Here is a 20,000-nt window from a genome sequence, read left to right as displayed (position 1 = left end):
GCAGTGTGGACCACCTGATGATGAATATGTCTCATGCAGCCAGCTTCTTGGAAAAGATTGATTTTGTTTACTTTTAGCCGTAGCTTGCTTAGCTTATGCCTAAATCCATTGGAATATATTAATGCAGGTACTGCAACTTTCCAAAACAATTATCAATTATATAGTGACCAGCTGTTTACAATATTCACCTTTTTTTGTAAGAACATTTATTTAGGAGAAATTTATAATTTTTTAAATTAAAAAAAAAAAAATTTCTTCAGAGAAAAGAGAGAGAGGAGAGAGAAAGTGTGTGTGAGAGAGAGAGAGAGAGAGAGAGAGAGAGAGAGAGAGAGAGAGAGAGAGAGAGAGAGAGAGAGAGAGAGAGAAAACAGCGAGGAATAGAAAGAAAAGAGCAAGATATAAAGAGAAAGAAAGAGACAAAAACGGCGAGAAATAGAGAGAGAGAAAAACGGCGAAAATAGAGAGAGAGAGAGAACGATAAATAGAGAGCGGAAAGCTGGCAGAAACGTTAGCATGCCGGGCGAAATGCTTAGCAGTATTTCGTCTGTCTTTATGTTCTGAGTTTAAATTCCGCCGAGGTCGACTTTGCTTTTCATTCTTTCGGGGTCGAAAAACTAAGTACCAGTTGCGTACTGGGTCGATCTAATCGACTGCCTCCCCACTCCTCCAAAATTTCGGGCCTTGTACCTAGAGTAGAAAAGGATAAATAGAGAGAGAAAAAGAGAAAAAGAGAGAGAAAAAGAAAATTACTCGTAAGAAATTCCGAACACCAAGTGGTCGAGTTCGAACCCCGATTTAAATGTAGTCGTGCAGCTAAACGAGTGGCTTCCCTTAACTAGAAAGAAATCTCCGATGCTCCGCTTTCATCTCTCCTTTACTCCACTCACACGTTCTGTCACTCCTTAGTTCCACTCACAATATTTCTTCTCATTAGGAGCGACTACTGACTTTCTCGACGGCCTTGCTTACTCCGAGGAAATGTTATTCCACACCTAACGAGATGCCGATCAAAGCTAAGGTGAGAACTCTTTGCTTTTTTACTCTTTCTGTGGCGTTTTTAATTTATGAATTTTATTCTTTTCATGCAGGGTTGGGCTTCATCATTTTCAGTGATTAAACATTTACATATTGAAAAAATCTGAAAAAAAAAAAAAAAAGCATAAACACATATACACCTCTTAGTATATATCACAAATTTCCTTACACTCACGCACGAAACACAAACAGAATTATTGATTGAGTAGTTTTTGTTTATGCTAAACTACATCTCTGATCTGTTTCGTTGGAGGGAGAGATGTTAATAATTAATGAATTAAACATGAATTTCTAAGCTAAACTCGAATCAACTAACTTGTTAAGAAAGAGTAAAAACACAAAGACTATTTATTTTTATTTACTAATCTTTACATGAAACTCATCTAAAGATTTTCACAAAACGTAGTTTATTTACTTTTTTTTTATTACTTAATCGATTTCTCATCGATTTTCTCTACAATAACTGTTGTAACAGTTGCAACTACATACAACAAAAAAATACAGCTTTATTTCGTTTAATGTTTTAAATTTTGGAGTTGGTAGGTTGTAAGTTTTGTTTTCGTTTTCTTGTTTTATGACTAAGCTCCAAATATTACAATAAGTAAACCTCTACGTGATGTTCGACCTGCTAGATATAGCTGTCAAATCTCATTTAAATAACTCAATACTTACTGTATAAAAAAAAATGTAGTCAGGAGTAAACAATGCCTTATATATATATATAAAAAAAGGGGCGGTGGAGGATGGACATTGATAGAATGCCTTTGATTGTACATAGACTTGTTCTGTCGGGGTTGCCGGGAGTAAACAACAACATTGAAAATAACCCATTCTTGCTCACATTCACACACCTGACTTCATCATAATTTTGCGTTCGATACCACTCTATCTATCTATCTATCTCTCTATCTATCTATCCATCCATCTATCCATCCATCTATCTAACTATCCATCTATCTATCTATCTATCCATCCATCCATCCATCCATCTATCCATCTATCTATCTATCTATCATATGCATAATAATAAGCATGATTTCTAGGATTGCTACTGTATGTATTAGAGGTGTTTAACGCTATACACTCGTCCCACCTCCCAAAACATGAAGAAATCATAGCCAAAGAGGATGTGAAAAGTTACTACCTTCCGCTGACTCATAAATAATTGTTCCTGCGCGACTGATGTTGATATAAAGTTGGTGGAATTCAGTAGTGAAAATAACGTGTTGTACACTGGCAACAACACTTTATCTTCTAAATAAATACCACAGGATCCATTTTAACGTTAGCTGGAATTTTCTGTCTATGAATCCTTAAAGTAAAAAGAGAGAATTATGCAAATTCAAAACAAACCCATTAGCACAAATATAGACAGGCACAGATGGTTGATGTTGTTTGTTTGCTACTAGCACTGGTTTTGTCTATCTCTAACATCGTTTGATCACCCTTTGATGAATTTTATTTTCGTTTTCTCCAACATCCAACTCATCGACGCTCAGTTGCAAAAGCTCGAGTTCTGCAATTCTCTGGGATAATTTATCCCCGAGGAGAAATTTCAAGATTCAAAGAGGAAATTCGACGATTTGAGTGAGGAAATAGTTTTGGCTTGTAAAAATTCTTTGTCATTGTTTTGTAAGATTTTCATTTGATGTTGATTTTAAGGATGCTAATTGTTAAATTGTTATAAGTCGTTTAATGTTATGCAATAAATTGTGTTGTATACAAATCTATTTTCTCGTATCATATGTTGTAGGAAAATCGTTAGGGTAAATTAGTAAAAGGGTCGAATATAGGGGAAAAGAAGGTGGGGTTAATATCAACCAAGAAGGTTAGTCGTTTTGACTAAGAAAAGAGAAAAAAAAAAAACTTTCTTCATCGATAAAATAAGTACCAGTAATAAACGGTTTCGATCGATTTTACCCCTCCTCTATTATAGAATTGGTCTTGCGTTTAATCAAAAGGAATTGCTTTTATTTTCTTAAACAACAAAGCTATTCGGCAGCACAACTTGCATTTTAAAAGTAGAATCGAAAGAGTAAGTTATGCCGTCGTATAAATTCCTACCTATTTTTTGTTTTATTGGGATTTAGAATTCTGAAGAACTAAGGTGAAGGTAGCTATAAACTGAAGATCAGTTCTGACCTCCAAAAGGAAACGGTATGATTGAGTCAGAGAAAAAATATTTCTTATAGAGGCACAAGGCCTCGTTTAAAAAGATCGAAACTGGATTCTGTGGCGTTCATGTTTTCTCGAAGACATTAGCGGTTTTAACTGGGAAGCTTATCAAAATATAACCAAAGCCAATGTCAAATGAGATGCCTCTGTATTTATTATATTTATGTATGGGGGTGGGGGCTTGTTTTGTTCGTCGAAGAAGAATTATTTGAAGGATGGTTAGCATTTGTAATTTAGACGGGTTTTTTTTTTTTTATTTAACATTAATTTTCTACAAAAATTCATATTCGTAAAGAGGAATAACAACACTTTGAAAGATGAAGTAATCAATGTTTCGAACTGTACTAAACATGGAGGAATAAATATATTAAAAGAGAAAAGATTGGTTGATTGATAGATAAGTGGTTAAATATAAAAAGGAATAGGTTGATTTAAAGTAGGTGAGTACGTAGGTTATCCCACAATATCGAAAGGGAAATTTTTTATGACTGTAATAAATTTAACATATACAGGTAGCTATATACGTACACACATTGTTAGTAAAACAAACACGTGTCGCGTGCGCATAGCACATCAATTACTCAATGGTTAAATTCCTTAAAAGCGCATGTCCTTCTGTTGACATGTACATGTTATTGCTTTTTAGCCCTAGGTTGAGGCTGGTTGAACAAAGTTTTGATACAACATATGCTATCTGTAACCATCCTGATCATATAGGAATGTCTAATACTGCATTATTTAATGTGAGATTTTACTTGATAGAAAACATGACAACACAAACAGCGAAAATTGAGTTTTTTTCACTTGAATGTATTCAGATGAAGGAGGGTCCTCTACAATTGGATAATCATTCTACTGGAACAACATTGTCAAGCAGAGAGGTGGAAAAAAAAACAGAACTGACATAAAATGATTTCAGCTATTGTGTGTTTGTCTGTGTGTATCACCAATCGCACCCACCATTGTCCAGGAGTGCACACACACACACACACACACACACACACACACACATTGATATACATACATCATTATTAACTACCTTTTTCCCTGCTGGCATGGTTGGCCGTTTTTACCTGAGCTGGTGAACCAGAGAACCGCATCAAGCTCCAGTGTCTGCTTTGGCATGGTTTCATGTATACATATAATTATCTAAGCACAGATGTGGTTGTGTGGTAAGAAATTTGCTTTCCAACTACCTGGTTCTTGGTTCAGTCCTACTGTGTAATAAGCATCTTCTACTAAAGTCCCGGACTGATGAAAGCCTTATAAGTGGATTTGGTAAATGGAAACTGAAAGTAGCCCATACATATATATGTGTGTGTGTGTGTGTGTGTAGATGCATATATTTATGTGTGTGTGTGTTTTTATGTTTGTGTCCCTCCCCACTGTTTGACAATCAGTGGTGTCCTTGTAACTTAATGGTTTAAGCATAAGAGTACCAAGCTTGGAAAAAAAAACAAGATAAATACTGGAGTTGGGTTTTTTAATTTTTTTAAACTAAAACCCTACAGAATGGTGCTTCTGCAAGCTGCAGTCCATTCACTGAAACAAGTAAAAGATATGTGTCTATGTATATATAAAACCTTGGTTCTTTTCCCTAAAACTATAAATTTATAAACAATTGCAGCGTGGAAGGTGTTTATAAGCCATTTAAAATAACACACAAAAACCGTTAGATTTACTTCAACATTTAAATTTAATTTGTCAAAATATTTTCGTCGCTTTGAGACCGCGACCTGTTCACTGACAAAATTCTGTGCTGCACAGAACTTTGTGTTATTTTAAATGGCTTATAAACACCTTCCACGCTGCAATTGTTTTTGTTCCAGCACACGATCTCAGATCAGGTCACTTGCTATGCAAGTACATCTCCGCAATATATATTTATATATATATATATATATATATATATATATATATATCAGTGGCGACCCCAGCACTCTGGTTGTTTGGGCTTAGAGCCCGATTATAAATTTAATAAAGTGAACGTGTATTTGCAAGCTGATTTAATTTCTGCCAACACTGACTTCAAGTATGTAATTGCAGCCCGTAACTCTGACTCCTTTTATTGAGCCTGGTCGCAGTTTATTTATTTTCATTCAGCATCTGGTGGTCGTCTTGGAGGTGCCCTGTGTCAAAAAATATCATTTGTAACAGACGTTCTCGCAATATCGTTCACATGCACTTGGCTTGAGCTTAGAAGTTACAGCCGGAGTTGTTATCTATAATCATAAAAATTGAAAGTAATTCAAATTCAATGTTTTCTTGAAACAATAAATTTCTATAGAGATTGGGATTTAAATTCCAATCTAGGAAAAGTTTCTGTTCTACAATATTCTTAAAGGAATGAAAAATTATCCAGCAACTCGGGCTAATACAAACGAGCCTGGTAGGTGTAAAAGGTTAACTGGTGTCTCTTATCATGAGTACAGGCAATAGTCAGATCACTGATGTTTGTTGTGCACTCCGCTGTTGTTATTTGATTGCTGTTATTCTGTTCGTCTGTGTGTAAAGATCAGTTGTGTTTTGCAGGGTTGCTTTATTTTAACCCTTAACTTCAAAACGGAGAAAGACATAGTGCTAGATGTAAAAAATAAGGGTTAAAAATATTGAGGCTAGAAATATTGCGGAAAAACGTGAAATTCTTTGAGCAGGCATGTGTTTTATGCAAAATCTGTGATGAGCCCAAGTGATGAAATCTGTGATGAGCCCAAGTGACAAAATCTGTGATGAGCCCAAGTGGTGAAATCTATGATGAGCCCAAGTGACGAAATCTGTGATGAGCCCAAGTGGTGAAATCTATGATGAGCCCGAGTGATGCTGATGACCTGGAGTTGACTCTGATATATATACGTATATATATATATATATATATATATATATATATATAAGGGTTAAGACCCTCTTTGGTCATGAATGACCATGGGATTGCACCTAGAAAGTTCCCCTCCAAGGCACAAGTCTGGACAAGGTTGTTTAAGGACTGACAGTCACCCATGCATACCAGCCTCCCCTCTTCATGCCACCTATGTTATCCAAGGGAAAGGCAAAGACCAATACAGCTTAGCACTAGTGAGTGAACTGGAGCAACATCAAATGAAGCGTCTTGGTCAAAAACACAATACAACACTCAACCCGGTCTGGGAATCAGATTCACTACCTCATGATTGTAAGCATGATGCTCTAACCACTGAGCCATGCTCCTTCATATGTATATATATATATATACAGTAATAATGAAGTGAAGCCAAATAGTGATATTTTGAAATCATTTAATACATACATTTCAGGTCTGCGTACTTATGATAGGAAATGTATCAATTATGTAGAGTCAAAAATTCTGGTACTTTGTACCACTTCTCAGCATAAAACAATATATATATATATATATATATATATATATATATATATATATATATATATATTATCAACCACATATACATAATGTATATGCCCTTTGTGTTTGCCAGTAGGCTGCAAATCAGTGTGGTGGAGATTACTCAAAGCTCCAAACCGTAGCCTACCAGCAAATACATAAGGCATATATGTTAAGTATATGTGGTCAATAATGTTTATTACACTAGCATTGCTTCTATTTCATATTTGAATATATATATAGAGAGAGATAGACATGTTACTGAAGAGATTGCAACAATGCGATGAAATAATTATTTGACAAAAAATGATATGACAACACTAACAATACTGAACATTTGAACGATTAACGGTTTGACCAAGGTGTTTAACATATGAGTTTGAAAAAGTAGTAAACATGGTTAATCGATAAATTGGTTAACGGAGTAACTAACCTATTAACTAACAATAACAATAAAGGACGAAACCAGTGCGTGTGTTTATTATTACTGGCATAATGTCCCTCCCAAAGTTCAATAGTATATATATGTATATATATATACATATATATATATATATATATATATATATATATATACATACGAGGGTGTGCTGAAAAATTTCTGGCTTTGGGTTAAAGAAAGTACAGGAGGATCAGTTAATTATAATTTTAATAAACATATTCTCCTCTCAGATTCACACTTATTGCAGTGGCCGTTCAGTTTTTCTTAGCCTTGTAAAAGAACTTAGAAGGTTGGGCCTCCAACCAGGCCTTTTATGATACCCTTAAAGCCAGGAACTTTTCAGCACCCCCTTGTGTGTGTATATATAAACTATTTTAAAATGTTTCAGCTTCAGACCTATGAAATTTTTTCTCCACTCTTGCCTATATATATATATATATATATATATATATATAAAATTATGTTTATTTCTCCTATCTTAATGAATAAAAATTCTTCTGATAGAATAAATGGGTTAATAGAAACCAATGTAGCAAAGAACACAAAATAACTGTGGTTTAGTTCCTGTTTTTAAGGCAGGAACTCCTTGAAATTTTGGGTATTTGAGTATATTTAAGAATTTAAGGAATGGAGAAAACGCATGTTATAATTGCATACATATATATATATATATATATATATATATATCCCTGAAGAGATGGAAGGCCCTAATTTCTTATCTCAGACAAGAGTAAGTCGGGATCTTGCATCGAAATGCACATAGGATAATAAACAAGTTTTATTAATATATAGGATTGTGTCACGGCTCTTATTTCAATTGATATATATATATATATATATATATATATATATATATATATATATATATATATATATAAAATTCAAAAATGGGACAAGAACGCAAAACATCCAGACAGTTAGGTGGTACTAAAAAGAGACCACAAAACATCCAGACAGACGGTGAATGGATAGGAATATGAAACCAAGGCAGGTGCCTTACAAGCACTCTTGTTTAATCCAGGTTCTGGCTAACTGCATCAAATGATAATGATTAACAGGAAACTATTTAAGGGAAACAACCACATGGTGTTTCAACCTATGGGTTAATTCTGAGTTCACTTCTTTGGATCTTATACAATATACAGGATATATATTTAAGCTTGTTTATTACAGTCATATATACAATATATTCTCTTTTAAACTCTATCCAGTACATGTTTCTACTGCATAGATATCCCAGGATGTGGTATTCAGTAGCTTTCTGTTGTTTCAGCTGCATTATGATTTCATTCAAGGTAAATGTATCCATGCAGCTTTAGTCAAGGTGTTATCATTACAAGTCTTTGAAGTGGACTGAAGTATAATTGTGATGGTCTTATTCTATGTATATTTTAAGTAGGGGGATTTGTGAGTTTATTAGAGTTAGTAGAGAAAAATAATTTAGCTATAAAGTTCATTATCATTTAACCCTAGAGTGACCCTAATGATATCCTGAAAGAATTTAGTAGTAAGGGAAGCACAAACTAGGTCAAAATGTACTTCCCCACAGTTTGCAAACAATATAGACAGACAGACAGAACTTCCAGGAGAAATAGATACATTAAGATTGGTTAAGTTAATAAGAACTTAAATAGAAAATGCAAAACATTTATTTCTAAAACCAGTGGGTGGAGTTCACATTACATTAGTTACAATCTAACTATAGTACATCTAAATATAGTCTAGTTGAATCATCTGTATACCCTTGAGACAGTATTATCCCACTAAATATTTTTACTGAATATTTTAGTAAATATTCATCATCATCATCGTTTAACGTCCGTTTTCCATGCTGGCATGGGTTGGACAATTCGACTGGGGTCTGATCTGGCAGTGTTTCTACAGCTGGGTGCCCTTCCTAACGCCAACCACTCCGAGAGTGTAGTGGGTGCTTTTTACGTGCCACTAGCACAGAAGACAGAGGAGGCAGGCAATGACCACAATCAGTTGGTGCTTTTTACGTGCCACCAGCACGGGTATCACAACAACAATTTCCTTTTAATTTTGATATTGATGTACTTGACTCAATAGGTCTCCTCAAGCAGAGCATGTTGCCCTAGCACAGCATGTTGCCCTAACACAGCATGTCGCCCTATGATCCAAGGTACTTTTGAGTGGGCTGGGGCTGGTTATGTGACACTGGTGTAGGTTACATCTGTAAACTCACTTTAGTTACCGGGTCTTTGCAGTCATAGCTTATCTCCAGAGGTCTCGGTCTTTCGGCATTGCCTCTGTGAGGCCCAATGTTCGAAGGTCATGCTTCACCACCTCATCCCATGTCTTCCTGGGTCTACCTCTACCCCGGATTCCTTCAACTGTTTGGGAGTGAAACTTCTTCACACAGCTGTCCTCATCCATATGTAACACATGACCATACTAGTGCAGCCATCTCTCTTGCATGCCACATCCGATGCTTCTTATGTCCAACATTTCTCTCAGGGCGCTTACACTCTGTCGTGTGTACACACTGACATTACACATTCAGCAGATCATGCTAGCTTCATTTCTTTCAAGCCTATGCATGTCCTCAGCAGTCATGGCCCATGTTTCACTGCCATGAAGCATGGCAGTTCACACACATGCATTGTACAATCTACTGTTCACGCTGAGTGAGAGGCCCTTTGTCACCAGTAGTAGAAGCTTTCTGAACTTTGCCCAAGCTATTCTTATTTTAGTGATAACACTCTCTGAGCATCCACCCCCACTACAGACCTGGTCACCTAGGTAGCGGAAGCTATCAACCACTTCTAGTTTCTCCCCCAGGCATGTGATGGAATCAGTTTTCTGAGCATCTGTGGTGTTTATTGCTCCTGTGCATCTGCCGCACACGAAAGCTATCTTCCCGGTTAATCTTCCTTTGATGTTGCTGCACCTCTTATGTGTTCTATATGGGAAATATTTAAACACGAGAGAATTAGTAGTCAGTGAAGTCCAGACTAGGTCAAAATATGAATTGCCAACAGACTATATAAAATAAAATGAATATAGAAAGAACATTAATAATAAATATATATAATATGGAGAATTAAAAGAGTTATGAATTGAAGATAAAGAAATAACTGAGTAAAAGTGGAAGTGGGAATAAAAATTATGCATATTAAGTACATCCAAAAAAGCATTATGTTTATGTCAATACCCTCACACTCAAGCCAACTCTGTCAAGCTTTCCTCAGCTCTCATCTTCCAGACACCCTTCTAACTATGCCATCATTCATTCAGTTGTAAATATATGAGAGCAGAGCTGTACATATGTCACCCCACTTTTGTGCTACCAGTTATTCTTTTCCTTGGAACCATGTCTGATTGTCACCCATCCCTCATTTTTTCAGTACCATTCCTTTTCTACTTTATTTTACATTAAATATTCCTTTCTCCTGACCTACTACCATGTGCCATCCTTAACATCTGCCTTATATCTACTATGATTCCCAACACCTTCACATATCAGTCATCAGTGTTTCCCCCCCCCCCTCAACTGCCACCATTATTTATCACTCATATCCATCCCTTCATACTTCTAACTTCCATCTCAGTTACTGTGCATCTCTCACTTTACCCCCCCCCCCCCATAGACACACATACTTCACATCATTTCCTTATGTCTCATCTGTTTAGATTTTATTATACTGCTGCTCGCCACCATTTCTGTACTGCTACTTTTTACCTCTTCCTCCTTTTCCTTCACTCACTCCTCTAAACTGATATTTACCATTAATCATGCCTCTGCATTCACCTCTATCTCCGTCTTCCTCATCTTTCATTTTCCCTCCTATATCTTTGTTTACTTACCCACCCACCCACACCTAATTCTGTCCCCACTCCCTCTTATATTCACCACCTTGTACCATGAGAGTATGCTCTGACATCTCATCACCGTGTATGAATGTGCAACATGCCTTTATTCATTGCTTGCCACCAAGCCTACTATGTGCCCTTATTGTGCACCTCTTATGTTAACTTTCTCTGTATCTTTCTCTTACTCTCTCTCTCCCCCTTTCTTTATGTGGTGTATAGTGTGATTTGAGAAATTAACAAAATCCAACCAGCCAACCAACATTTATACAAGTTATTATTATATACTAATGTGTGTGTATGTATGTATATATATAAATATATATATATATATATATATATATATATATACACACACACACTCATATATATATATATGCATACAGATATAAATATACATGAGTGAAATATCTTTTAACTCTTTCATTATCATATTTCTTTTGAGATACACTGTCTTTATTCCATTTAATTTGAAAATAATGAACAAGTTAGTAAAATAACTTTGTCACTCAGCTGGTGTTTGGAACATCATCATCATCATCATTTAACGTCCGCTTTCCATGCTAGCATGGGTTGGACGATTTGACTGAGGACTGGTGAACCAGATGGCTACACCAGGCTCCAATCTGATTTGGCAGAGTTTCTACAGCTGGATGCCCTTCCTAATGCCAACCACTCCGAGAGTGTAGTGGGTGCTTTTACATGCCACTGGCACGAAGGCCAGTCAAGAGGTACTGGCAACAGCCACTCTCGAAATGGTGTACATAGAATAATATGAAATTTCAATAAAAGGTTTTAATGTAGATTACTCTAAACCTGAAAGTTTATGTCATAGAACCAGGAGCTGTCTCAGGTGGGTTGGTATCAAAAGGGTTAACCATTTAGCATTTAAACCAGCTATATCTAGCCAAAGTAGTCTACCTGTTTTATGCTCAAACCAGCTAGATCAGGCCACTCACAACTACCCTGCAATGTCTATCTAAAAATAAATATTGTTTAACGTCTACCTTCCATGATGGCATGGGTTGGACAGTTTGACAGGGGCTAGCCAGACAGAAGACTGCACCAGACTTCTGTGTCTGTTTTTACAGCTGAATAGCCTTCTTAAGACCAACCACCTCACAGAGTGAACTGAGTGCTTTTTTTGTTCTTTTTTTATGTGGCTCCAGCACAGGTGAGGTCAGTTTTGGCATGGTTTTTACAGCTGGAAGCCCTTCCAAATGCCAACGATTTTACAGTGTAGACTGGATACTTTTTACATAGCACCAACACTGGCAACATCACCAAGTAACTTGCAAGACAAAGGGCTTTTGAGAAGGGAGGGGGCATTGGAGGAGGTGATCTTGTGTCAGATGATGAAAGGTTAGAGTGTGACAGAGAGGTAGGTGTCATTATGTAGAGGATTTACATGGTTACCTGGCCAGAGGGAGAGAGAGTTAATAAGAATGAGGACAGAAACAGGTGTGCAATCACCTTATATTAATCTTGAAGCTACAAGATAATTACATGATTAATTGAAAGCGATGTAAATAAATAAGCATTACATAATAATGTAATACAGAATAATCTGAATGCTAAAGGGTTAAAAAGTTATAAGAAATATTTGAAAGTTATACATAATTATATTTACTTCTGTCCCTAGTTTTAACGTCCCTCCTAACTAAATCAACTTGCAGCTATCATCTATTTTTGCACCTGTCACTTAATATTCCACAAAGATCTTCACACTTTTGCACATTTGGAATATTTCCAAGATTTTGACAGCTAAACTCTCAGGTAGACCTAAACCCAGCAGGGAACTAACCAGCTCTTGCTCTTCATCACCTTTATACTCCTTTGATATTTAACTTTACCCCACATTCTTCTAGTTTGCACACTTAAAGGTCACTCCATTGTCTTGAGTGACAGACCATTATGTTGCCATTGTACCCATGTCTTTGCCTGCCCCCATATCCCACAACTTTACACTTCCCATCCTCCCTTCTTTTCCTTTTGCTTTGCTCTTGTCCGTCTACGTGTCCTTCCATTGACTTCCTCTCTCAATTCCAACATTATTTCGATTCTTACTCTTTTCATCTAAGCCAGTGGTTCTCAACCATTCTTTGCCATGGACCCCTTTGATTCCTACTTTATTCTACTGGACTCCCATAATCATTTGAAGTTTTAAGGAAAAAAAACTCATATTTTTATAACTAAATATTATTGGAACTTGTATAAAAAAATTAAATAGACGCAGGAGTGGCTGTGTGGTAAGTAGCTTGCTTACCAACCACATGGTTCTGGGTTCATTCTCACTGCGTGGCACCTTGGGCAAGTGTCTCCTAATATAGCCTCGGGCCAACCAAAGCCTTGTGAGTGGATTTGATAGACGGAAACTGAAAGAAGCCTGTCGTATATATGTATATATATATATATATATATATATATATATATATGTATGTGTGTGTATATGTTTGTGTGTCTGTGTTTGTCCCCCCAACATCACTTGACAACTGATGCTGGTGTGTTTATGTCCCCATAACTTAGCGGTTCGGCAAAAGAGACCGATAGAATAAGTACTAGGCATCCAAAGAATAAGTCCTGGGGTCGATTTGCTTGACTAAAGGCGGTGCTCCAGCATGGCCGCAGTCAAATGACTGAAACAAGTAAAAGAGTAAAAGAGTATTTTGTGTATTGTAGAAGTAAAACTGATTTGTTACACTCTAAGCTCTATATCTAATGCCTATTCTATTAATCTATCTCCCCCTATCAGCTAGGGTTTCATATTTTACTTACATTTCTGATAATATATGTATATATCAGAAGATTCAATAGCTAAAGCCTCATTCCCTTCTGAAGATTGGGTGAGTTGTTCATATAATTTAAACTTTTGTTATTTCATTAACACCACTCCATTTCATGTAGAAGTACACACAATGCACATTACTGCACTGTACATCAAACACCAGAAACAGATGTAAAGGATTACCTGCTTTCTCCCTATCATATGAAGTTCAAGGAGTAAATCCCAGGATTTTTACCTACCTGTCCAGGGTGAACCTTTATAAAAGACCACTTGCATCCTTTTGTCTGTGACAGTAGAGTTATGAATGTTCTTGCTATATACCTACCGTTGAAGAATTACTATGAACTTCCACTTCCCCAATTTTCCAGTTTACCTGCTTAATTGCACTCACTTCTGTATCACTATTTTATACGTGGTTTGATGCCTTTTGCAACAACCTATCCGTCTTTTATTTTATTATAGATAGTGAAATGGTAGTGAGCTGGCAGAATAATTAGCACATCAGACAAAATACTGTTGCATTTCTTCTGACTCATTACATTCTGAGTTCAATTTCTGCCAAGGTCAACTTTGTTTTTCCATCTTTTGCAGTCGATAAAATAAGTACCAGTTGAGCATTCAAGTCAATATATTTGACTTACCCCTCCCCACAAAAAAAAAACAAAAAAAACTACTGGCCTTATATCAAAATTTGAAACGAAAAGCAGCAAGCCAGCAGAACCATTAGCACACCAGACAAATGCTTAGTATTTCTTCCTGTTTTGCATTCTGAATTCAAATGTTGCCAAGGTCAACTTTACTTTTTACCCCTTCAGGGTCAATAAAATAAGTTCCAATTCAACACTGCGGTTGATGTAGTTGGCTTCCCCCTCTCCTCAGAATTGTTGGCCTTGTGCCAAAATTAGGAAGAATTATACATAGTAAAATGTGAAAGAAGTACTTTGATTTGTCCTCATTGCTCCACATGAGCAATATTTCATTCATTTCTTTCAAATTGTAATAGCTCTAATAATATTACCTTGTTTTCTTTTGTGTCCCCTTAATGTGCCACAACTTTATGGTTTAACCAAACCTCTATGTGTATGTTTAATTATATTGTGGCTGCACAATTTAAATTTTATTTAATATGCCTTGCTGAATTTTTTTTGTCAGTGTTTTTCTTCCGTAAGGAATTTTTATTTCAGCCCCAAAACATAATTGTTTGTAAATTTTTGTCAAGCAAAGTATTCATATATGTGTACATGTATGTTTTCTTTAGGATTTATTTTTAGGTTGTTTTCTTTTTTTTGTTATTTAGAGAATTCAAGTTGGTCACTAACCAAATGGCAAGGATCTTTTGTTTCAGTTAAGACGAGTGTTGGATGTTTGTGGTCTCCTGAATCAGTTGATGTGTGAGTGTATATATACATGCATGTTTGTGCTAATGGATAACTTGTATTTGTGTAGTGGATATGCCCTTTAATTTAGTATACGAGTGTCTGTGCTCCATACTTTTTTACTCTTTAGAATAAAAGCTTTTCTGCTTCATTTATATGTGCGTGTGTTTCTGCATTCCACATATGTGTGTGTGCATATGTCTGGCTCAGGAAATTCACAGGGGAGAGGGTCCCTGAGGCATTTTATGTACTTTTCATATGCTTAGCATAAGAAGCTGGCATTGACAATCTCTGGAACATTTTGCACATATTCATGCATGCACATATTCAATTTCAGAATCTGTTTATCTGTATGCATCCGCTGGGAATTTAACAAAAGCTGCCTATTGTAATGAGAAAGTGTATAGACTGTTAAAGTGTGTATCCTGTTAAACACAAGCCCTTTTGTCTAGAATTCTTTTTTTCACAAACACGGGTTTCTATTTATGTGTGTACATGTTAGATAAATGGCTTGTGTGTAGATCAGTGGTTCGCTACCACTTTTTGCCTATGAACCCCTTCGATGCCTATTTTACTCTACAGGACCTCTATAGCTATTCAATGTATCTTTTATTTGTTTCAGTCATTAGACTGTAACCATGCTGGGGCACAGCCTCGAGGAATTTTTACTCAAACTGATCGACCCCAGTACTTATTCTATTGGTCTCTTTTGCCAAACTGCTAAGTTACAGGAACATAAAAACACCAACACCATTTGTCAAATGGCAGGGGGGGGGGGCACAAACATACATGATAGACTTCTTTCAGTTTCCATCTACCCAAGGCTACAGTAGAAGACACTTGCCCAAGGTGACATACAGTGGGAGAGAACCCAAAACCATGTGGTTGGCAAGCAAACTTCTTACCACTCAGCCATGCCTACACCTAAAACAGCGATCGAAGTATATTGTTATTGTTGTTGAACTGGAGATCAACCCAGATGTATCATACTGACCTATAATCAAACGTCAGTGTACCTCTGATCACACTGGATTTTTCCCCGCTCTAGCGATAGTGTACCCTCCATGAACAAAATTATCCATCATCATTTAACATCTAACTTCCTTACTGGCATGGATCCAGTGAGCTGCAGGTTTGCTTTAAGCTCAGATGTCAGCTTTGACGTGGTTTCTGTGGCTGGATGCCCTCCCTAATGCCAACCATTTTAGAGAATGTACTATCTTCATGATATTTTTGATATCTGCTTTATCAATGCTGGTATAGTTTGCACGAGTCATCTTGAGGCAGTATTCTATAGCCAAATGCTCTTCCAGATAACAGCTTTTGTTTTCAAGGGTTGAAAAAGATGTATTGCTTTGGTCTTTGCACAACTTCCAGATATTTTGTTTATGTAAGACCTAAACAACATCACTCCTACCTAAACAATGTCATAAAAAAAGACACCCACACACACCCACATGTGTACAATGGAATTTGAACTCAGAACATAACATGTCAGAGCAAATGCCACGAGGCATTTTTTCTGATGTTCTAACTATTTTGCCATTCACCACCTTAATATCGGTTTCAAATTTTGGCACAAGGCAAGCAGTTTCAAGGGATGGGATGAGTTGATTACATTTGACCCCAGTGCTCAACTGGTGCTTATTTTATTGACCACAAAAGAATGAAAAGCAAAATCAGCCTCGGCAGAATTTGAACTCAGAACATAGAGAGTTCACTGCACCCTTTTTATCAGTTTTACTACATAATAGAAATATTGCCAATGCTAATCTAAGGCAGCCTCCTTGGAGTCTCTTTGGTCAGACGTGTGTGTGTGTGTGTGTCTATATACACTTTTTTCAGCTTATCAAATTTCTATGCCAATAAAATATTACTGTTCCTGAAAGCTGTTTTTTTATACCTTCTACAGACTGTTAAGTTTCTACACCTGGATCCTTGGACCTTACATTTACATATCATTATATATATATATATATATATATATATATATATATATTATGGAGATGTACTTGCATAGCAAGTGACCTGATCTGAGATCGTGTACTGGAACGAAAGCAATTGCAGCGTGGGAGGTGTTTATAAGCCATTTAAAATAACACACAAAAACTGTTAGATTCACTTCAACATTTAAATTTAATTTGTCAAAATATTTTCGTCGCTTTGAGACTGCGACCCGTTCACTGACAAAATTTTGTGCTGTGTTTCTTAAATGGCTTATAAACACCTCCCACGCTGCAGCTGTTTATATATATATAATATATATATATATATATATTTGTGTGTATTACTATCTCCTTGTCTTGACTGTGTGATAGTTGTTGTAAACGAGTGTCAGTCATGGGGAAATATTACCTTACTTGGAAACAGGTGGGGTTGGCACCAGGGAGGGCATCTGGCCCTAGAAAAATCAACCTCAACAAATTCTATCAGACCCATGTGAGCATTAAAAAGTGGACATGAAAATAAAATGGTGGTTGTGATGGTGGTGGCAGAGGCTGTGGTGGTGTTGGTGATGTTGGCAGTGGTGAATTGTGTTAGATATGTCTAGCTCAGGGGTCTCCAATGTGGTCAATATTGACCCCTGGGGGATCAATGGGACTATTCAAGGGGGTCGGTAAATGCACATCTACTTATTATTATTATTATTATTATTATTTATTCATTTTCTTGCACATGCCTGGGGGTCGATTAGGGGTCAAGGATTCTATGAAGGAGTTGATGGTCTCAAAAGTTTGGGGACCCCTGGTCTAGCTAAACCACAATAGTATGTAGCCTTTGCTCTTGTATCTGCTTCCCCAGTAATTAATAAATTGTAATAGTTATGTCATTGTTTCTGTTAGTGTACAATAAGCCACCAACCTGTCCTTCCTCGCCACCACCTTTTTGCTTTGTCATTTTGGCCACTGATTTCCTATTAGCAACCTTTTTACCTGGTTACAATCCACCCCTTCTTTTCTCTTTTAACACCTTACCCTCCTGCCCACACACATTTGCACACATTCTACACATTCTTTAGATCTGTGTTTCTCAGTGCTAGTCTTGCTTTTTTTTTTGTTTTTAATTTTTACTTCTTTTCTTCTTTTGGTCATTGGACTGAGGCCATGCTGGGGCACTGTCTTCAAGAGTTTAGTCTGCCACATTGACCTTAGTATTTTTTTTTTTTTTACACTTAAGTCTGGTACTTATTTTATCAATTTGTATTTGTCAAACATCACTGCTTACTTAGTGGTAAACATTGACAGGTAAATATAAACACACACACACATGCATACACACATGCATATATACATACATACATGCATGCGTGCACACATACACACACATTACAATCATCATGATCATTTAACAGCCATCTTTAACAACACTCATGCTGGCATGAGTTGGACAGTTTGACAGGATCTAACGAACCAGAAGGCTGCATCAAGTTCCAATGTCTGGTTTGGCATGGTTTCTATGGCTGGATGCCCTTCTTAATGCCAACCATTTTACAGAGTATATTGTGTGCTTTTTTTCATGTCACTGACATTAATGAAGTCACCACTGGCATTAGTAAAGTCACAAGCAATGTAAGCACACAAATCTGTCTAATTGGTTTAAAGACAGCCCCGAAGGTGTGCACACGTCAGGTGTTGAAGTGATTACAGAGCAATGTGAGATGAAGTCTTTTGCTCAAGAACACAATGCATCACCTATTCTAGAAATTGAAACCACGATTTCCCAATCGTGAGTGCAACACCCTAACCACTACATCATGCATCCTCATATATATAATCTATATTAATAAAAGCAAAATTCTCTCTGTCTGTCTGGAACCTCTGTATCTCAGTCTACATTTGCTCTATATAGACCTTTTTGGAATCAGGATGATCCCTGGATTGAAAATCTGCCTTTCATTTGGTTCTTGAACATCCAGCATTGGGATCTGATTTAAAAGAATTTAGGTTGCTATTTCTAGCAGGTAAAGTTTGGCTGATTCATGCCATCTTGGTTGGTGTTTGTCAGATGACGTCAGATCAATGGGGAGATAAAGGACATTTGCTTCATTGATTTTATGTTGAGATAAGACAAATTGGGACAAATTGACCAACAGTTGGAATTCAACTTGGGACTGGAACAATAGAATGATTGCATTACAGAATTAATTCTCATCCGTCCTCAACTTCTGATCAAACACCACTGGGGCATATAGTCATTATAGATGTATTATAGTCATGCTTGATAGAAAAGTGTGGAGAGTGTTTGCGGATGGATGAGTGAATTTTAATGTTGCTCAAAGTGGTATGGAACCAACATGATGTAGCGGGGGTAAACCAGCATATGCTGTCAGGCCCCACTGCTGATATTGTGGGTTACGTTCTATGCCTTGACCCGAGCATAGAACAGGGCTCGCCCCTTTGAGCTGGGAAATGAATAGAATGCCTGGTGTGTGTCTTGCTGTGGCTACCCATTCAAAAAAAAAAAAAATGGGGAATAGGCCTGGGTATATGTATATGTATGTATTTTGCTCTTTTTAGTTTTGGGTTGTAGGTCCAATTAGCCCTCCGCAGGAGCTAGGTTAAAAGCACAAACAGCCGCTTTTAAGCTAGTATATAATATATACATTATATAATAGATAATACACACACACACACACACATAAGCTCCCATGCATTTTCTGTTTACACCAAATTTCACTCACAAGACATTCGCTATGGTAGAAAACACTTGTCCAGGGTACCACACAGCTGGTATGTAAACATCCTAAGCTCTCAGTCACAACCATGAAATTTTCTTGACTTCATAGGCACAGGCAGCCATGTGGTTTCAGGTTCAGTCCCACTGCGCAGCGTCTTAGGTAAGTGTCTTTTACTATAGCCCTGGGCCAATCAGTGTCCTGTGAGTGAATTTGGGAGATGGAAACTGTGTGAAAGCTTGTTCTATGTGTGTGTATATTTATCTAAGATATATATATATATATATATATATAATATATCATCA

The 20,000-nt window shown here is 36.7% G+C and overlaps 1 protein-coding gene and 1 long non-coding RNA gene across 6 annotated transcripts in view; one reads left to right on the top strand and one right to left on the bottom strand.

Annotated features, from left to right (window-relative positions):
* Window positions 1-904: 904 nt before the first annotated feature.
* LOC149132494 (uncharacterized) lies at window positions 905-2,311 on the bottom strand. The gene is made up of 2 exons (XR_016244455.1): window positions 2,180-2,311; window positions 905-1,138 (listed from the first exon to the last, which is right to left on the bottom strand). It is a non-coding gene; the product is annotated as an uncharacterized LOC149132494 (long non-coding RNA).
* Window positions 911-20,000, top strand: part of LOC106874829 (coiled-coil domain-containing protein 28A) — a 58,319-nt gene continuing 39,229 nt past the window's right edge. For 2 of the 5 annotated variants that reach the window (XM_052973279.2, XM_089363716.1), the window contains exons 1-2: window positions 911-1,018; window positions 19,807-19,857. Coding sequence is in view for 1 of the 5 variants with exons in the window: in XM_014922713.3 (XP_014778199.1) it covers window positions 1,001-1,018 (18 nt within the window). In the remaining 4 variants the exon portion in view is untranslated. Of the gene's footprint in view, window positions 1,019-2,102; window positions 2,623-19,806; window positions 19,858-20,000 lie in introns of those variants that run through there. The other 3 variants (XM_014922713.3, XM_014922714.3, XM_014922715.3) reach the window with 2 other exon arrangements.

Source organism: Octopus bimaculoides, chromosome 15 (assembly GCF_046866305.1).
Source record: "Octopus bimaculoides isolate indiv1 chromosome 15, ASM4686630v1, whole genome shotgun sequence".
Taxonomy (NCBI): Eukaryota; Metazoa; Mollusca; class Cephalopoda; order Octopoda; family Octopodidae; genus Octopus; species Octopus bimaculoides.
The sequence above is the reverse complement of the archived record's forward strand: the minus strand, read 5'-3'. Positions and strand labels throughout refer to the sequence as shown.